General features: G+C 64.1%; 1 protein-coding gene across 2 annotated transcripts; it reads right to left on the bottom strand.

Annotated features, from left to right (window-relative positions):
• Nucleotides 1-343: 343 nt before the first annotated feature.
• Nucleotides 344-2,728, bottom strand: LRATD1 (LRAT domain containing 1). 2 transcript variants are annotated; one of them, XM_023550431.2, is made up of 2 exons: nucleotides 1,965-2,728; nucleotides 344-1,510 (listed from the first exon to the last, which is right to left on the bottom strand). In XM_023550431.2, the coding sequence occupies exon 2, from the start codon at nucleotides 1,472-1,474 to the stop codon at nucleotides 596-598; it is 879 nt and encodes a 292-aa protein (XP_023406199.1). In that variant the 5' UTR covers nucleotides 1,475-1,510; nucleotides 1,965-2,728; the 3' UTR covers nucleotides 344-595. The 2 variants fall into 2 exon arrangements, with proteins under 2 accessions (XP_023406199.1, XP_010590230.1); XM_010591928.2 differs by having other exon boundaries at nucleotides 2,515-2,728.
• Nucleotides 2,729-3,091: the final 363 nt, after the last annotated feature.

Below are 3,091 nucleotides of genomic sequence, written 5' to 3'. Positions count from 1 at the left end.
AAAAGTCCCGGGCAACCTGAGGACAACCCGGAGTCCCCAGGTTCTTTCTGTGGAATTATTCACAAGAGCTTTAGGGACAGGCTCGATTTCTTGGAAATCCTGCAATCCGGAGAGACATACATACAGGGGCTGAACTGCTCTCTGAAAAGACCAATTATCGCCTCCGAGGGGTCTGCTTGTGTGCGTTTGGGGCGGTGATGGTCCCTTTGTAGTAAGGGCTAGTTTCCCTGTCGGGTGACAGTCACTGACCAGTGACCCGCGGGGGAGGCCATGTCCCTGCTCCCCTCTGCCCATTCCTCTCCCCCCTTACATCCTGAAGGGATACGCGCACTCTGCACTCTGGGTCTCCCAACACCATCAATATTATTGGGGGTCTCAGCCAGGCGCACACATCTGTGCTCTTCCAGTCCTGGGACCAGTTCCTGAGACTTCCTGCCACTTGCCGGAGTGCGAGGGTAGAGCCTGGGCACTGGCCACCGGCGGCGGGCACGCGAGGAGGGCGAGAGTTGTGAATCGCTGGCTGCGAAGCCCGCGTGCGGGAATGAGAAGGGAGCGGGGCGCGGGGAGACAGGTGGGGAAGGCGGCCCCTCCGCGGCTACTCCTTGTCGTCCACGAGATCGGCGAGTTCCTGGAGCACTCGCAGGTGGCCGCTGGCGTCGATGCGGCGCTTCTCGCGGATGAGGTCTTCCAGGCTCTGAAACCTGGCGGTGTGCACCTTGTTTTCTCCCAGGTGCACCTTGAGATAGTACTGCAGCTGCGCGGGCTGCGTGCCAGCCGGCACCTCCCCTCCGGCCTTGAACTCCCGCTTGCCAAAGCGGCACCAGGCGGCGAAGCTCTCCGAGTTCGTCCAGCAGATCTCCTCGCTCTTGAGGCCCAGGTGGCCGCAGGCGTTCTGCACCACCAGCTCGGCCACCAGCGGGCGGTAGCGGTACCAACTATTCACCACCCGGCCCACGTTGGCCGCGCCCGCCTCGTACAGGCTGTCCTGGCGGATCTCGCCCTGGTGCAGGTGGATGATCTGCCCGCCGCCCACGTAGACTGCCCAGTGCGGGGCGGGCGCGGGCGGCTCCTGCGCGGGCTGCAACCACAGCAGCTCTAGCAGGTCGCCAGGCTCGCAAAGAGCCGGCAGCGCCGAGACCGCGTAGACGCTCAGGTCGGCGCCCTGAGGGCCGCCGCTCACTTTGGAAAAGATGCATTCCTGGCCCCGAAAGGCGGAGAACTGAGTCTCGTTAAGGACCAGCTGGTGCAGCAGATGGTGATGGTGGCGGCTGGGACTCTCCGGACAGGGGGTGCAGCCCGGAGGCGCCTTCACACCAAACTTGTCGGGCTGGCCGCGTTCGTCCAGGTCCTCCTCCTCATCCGAGAAGAAGTAGGCGACCCCGACCCGCAGCTCGTCCTTCTCGATCCCCGACGGGTCCCCTGTGGGCAACTCGCTGTAGTTGAGGTGGGTGATGCGGTCCAGTTGGTTGCCCATCAATGACGCGGCGAGGCGAGAACCAGGAGCCGGGATCTGCAGAAGCACAGACAAGAGGCCGAGACACGGTCAGAGTCGGGCTGCCTCTCCCATCTTCCCTCCCCGACACTTACAGTGCGCCAGGGACCTGGTCGCCCGCCCATGCGTCTGCATTCGAGTCACCTGCGCAAGCCGAGCCCCTCGTGTCTCCCCGGAGGGAGGAAGGGTGCAGGAGCAGCTACATGGTCCGGGGCGATAGCGGAAGCCACCACAAAGCCTCCCACCCCGTCCTAGAACCCGGTCCAACTCCCACAAGAAAAAAACACAGGCAGGCTAGAGGGGGTGCGGAGTCCTAACGGGGAGGACAGCGTGGGTTGTGGCCGCGTGGTAGACGGATACCCAAAAAAGGAAGAAAGGCAGGGTTCGCTGGAAGGGAGACAGGGCGCCTAAGCCCACAGCCAGGAGGGAAGGTCACTCACATTTCTGTCCCCACCCTCTCCAGCCCACTTACCAGTTTTTACACTAGGTCCGTCACACTCCTCCCCTGACAGCGCCTCGCACAATGACAGTCGGACATTCACAAGCGCTCACTTGACACCAACAAAATTTCACACTCTTGGAGTCCAGATACCGACAGGCTGATACACTTTCGCGAATGCCACATACACACACAATGACAAACCGTCGCGACGATTCACTGATACAGACTCCCACGGTCGCAGCCGCACACAAGTCCAGCCCCACGCTTGCACGCTCGCCAATGCATGTACACCCGAGCAGCCGGGCACACCTGCCCACACGTGAAGGTGCACTCTGCCCCTTCTCTCGCCTTCCGCCCAGCAGTCAAGCCGGCTGCGCTAGGGCGAGGCTGCACTCTCCAAAATAACCTAACAAAGAGACAGGGGAAGAACGGGGGAAGCCAGTGCGCGGTATGTACGTGGGAGGGGGGGATTCACTTTCAGACAGACAATCCCTCTCCCTCCTACCCGGCACAGGGTCCAAACACTTCAGCAACAACAAAAAAAACCGTTTCCAAGGCAAATAAAGCCGCCTCTCCGTACCGGTGATTTCCCTGCTCCCGAAACCCCAAACTCCTTTAAAGTCTCCTGGTCCCCATGGATGCTGCAGAGTCGGCGGTGGCGAGCGGGTCCGGGGCGGCGCGTGGGGCTGCAGCTCCTCTCTGCCCCGCGCGGAACGGTGTGGGGCTGTGCCCGGCGCGGTGTCCGTGCGCCTGCCTTTCCGCGCTGGCTAGGGATCCTGCTCTACCTGGGCAGCCTCGGCTCGGCTCTGCTTTCCCACAGCCTCACCGACGCCTCTAAGTAGCCAGGGCCGCCGGTTCCAGGGCCCGCCCCGGAACGCGCTCATTGGTTGGGGCGAAAGCCCAGGCCTCGTCAATCTCCAGCCAGAGGGGAGGAGAGCAGGGGCGGGTCTCCTGCACGCGCCCCGCCCCGCCCCGCCCCGCCCCGCCCCGCCCCGCCCTGCCCCCGCGCGCCCGCGGGCCGGCCCAGCTTCCTCGCTTCTGCGCGCCCGAACGCGCACCGCCCCCGCGGGCCGGGGAGTGGGTGCCCGCGGGGAGCGCGCGAGGAGGGCTGCGCTTTTTCACCTCGCCATGAGCCCTTGGGTTCGCGCCCCGCTCCC

The sequence above is a fragment of the Loxodonta africana genome, chromosome 12 (assembly GCF_030014295.1).
Source record: "Loxodonta africana isolate mLoxAfr1 chromosome 12, mLoxAfr1.hap2, whole genome shotgun sequence".
In the NCBI taxonomy this organism is placed as follows: domain Eukaryota; kingdom Metazoa; phylum Chordata; class Mammalia; order Proboscidea; family Elephantidae; genus Loxodonta; species Loxodonta africana.
Note: the sequence above shows the minus strand (reverse complement) of the source record. Positions and strands in the feature narration are given on the sequence as shown.